This window comes from Elephantulus edwardii, unplaced genomic scaffold (assembly GCF_000299155.1).
Source record: "Elephantulus edwardii isolate Elephantulus edwardi_28Jun2011 unplaced genomic scaffold, EleEdw1.0 scaffold00389, whole genome shotgun sequence".
Taxonomy (NCBI): Eukaryota; Metazoa; Chordata; class Mammalia; order Macroscelidea; family Macroscelididae; genus Elephantulus; species Elephantulus edwardii.
The window spans coordinates 1164054-1165572 of NW_006400139.1; the positions used below are offsets into that span (position 1 = coordinate 1164054).

At 42.3% G+C, this 1519-nt stretch overlaps 1 protein-coding gene across 1 annotated transcript; it reads right to left on the reverse strand.

Annotated features, from left to right (window-relative positions):
- Positions 1-256: 256 nt before the first annotated feature.
- Positions 257-1198, reverse strand: LOC102849887 (olfactory receptor 5D13-like). Its single transcript, XM_006902321.1, has one exon. The coding sequence runs from the start codon at positions 1196-1198 to the stop codon at positions 257-259; it is 942 nt and encodes a 313-aa protein (XP_006902383.1).
- Between the last annotated feature and the right edge of the window lie 321 nt (positions 1199-1519).

The window sequence follows — 1519 nt, forward strand, 5'->3', positions numbered from 1 at the left end:
TCCAAAAACTATCATTTTTTTGTACTTCCAGTATCAGAGGAGACACTATTTAGTTTACTACAGCTGAAATGCTTCATATTTGATTGACAGCTATTAATAAACATAGAAGTGAACAGAAATAAAATTATCAGATAACTGGCATAATGGGTAAAATAATTTTAAAAGTCAAACAAGTAAATGGACTTACTTTAATCAGCATTTCTTCTAGAACTATTGAACAGTCTTCAATTATAAACACTGTTCTTTCAAGATAGAATTAAACCATCATAATCATGCCCATTAACTTCCTGACAGTCTCCTTCACATCTTTGTTCCTGAAGCTGTAAATTAGGGGGTTCAGCATAGGAATCATGACTGTGTAAAACACAGAGCCTATTTTGACTATGAGCCATGAGTTTTTGGAGTGAGGTACGCAATAAAGGAACAGGACAGTCCCATGGAAAATGGTGATGGCTGTCAGGTGAGAAGCACAGGTGGAGAAGGCTTTTTGGCTTCCTCCAGCAGAGGGCATTTTTATGACGGTGACAACAATGAAAATATAACTAGTGAGAATGATCATCAAACTACTCACTTCGTTGAATACAGCAACAGCAAAGCAAAGGAGCTGGCTGATGTGGGGATCAGAGCAAGAGACGGAAACAATGACAGAGTGCTCACAGACAAAGTTATTTATCGTTTTAGAGCCACAGAAGGATAATGTGAGCAGAAAACAAGTGAGGGTTAGGGAAGCAACTATACCCCATGTGTAGGGCCCAGCCACTAAAGATGCACACAATTTTGGGGACATCACGACTGTGTATAGCAGGGGGTTACTAACTGCAACGAAACGATCATAGGCCATCACAGCCAACATGAACGTTTCTGCAATAGCAAATACACAAGCCAAGAAGAACTGCGTGATGCACCCTGTGAAGGAGACGGTTCTGTCTTCCACAACCAAGTTTTCTAAGAGTTTGGGTGTGACTGTCGTGGAATAACAGAAATCAACAAAGGACAAGTGGCTGAGGAAAAAGTACATTGGGGTGTGGAGTTTGGGGTTGATCGTGATGATCAGGATCATGCCCAGGTTCCCCAGCACCGTGACAACGTAGGTGGTCAGGAAGATCACAAAGAGGGGTAGCTGGAGGTCAGGGTATTCTGAGAAGCCCAAGAGGATGAACGTAGCCACAGTGCTCTGATTGTCTTTAGTTAACACCATGATTGTTGCTGATGAACACCTGAAGTAAAGATAATAAAAAGTGGTAATAATAATGATGTTGTTGTTGTTGTTATGTGCCATCGAGTCATTTGCGACTCTAGTTCTATCCTGTGCGAACCTCGCTGTCTCAAACACATTCATTCCCACCACTCCACTCACAGAATCGATCCATCTCATCAAGGGTTTTCCTCTCCTGCGCCGTCCCTCCACAATCCCAAACATGACGACCCTCTCCAAGGACAAGTCCCTCCTTGCAACATACCCAAAGTATGTCAGACGAAGCTTCATAATCCTTGACTCCAGGGAACATTCTAGATTCAC

Coding starts and splice junctions, on each gene's coding strand:
- LOC102849887 (XM_006902321.1), bottom strand. CDS start 1,198: ATGGTGTTAACTAAAGACAATCAGAGCACTGTGGCTACGTTCATCCTC.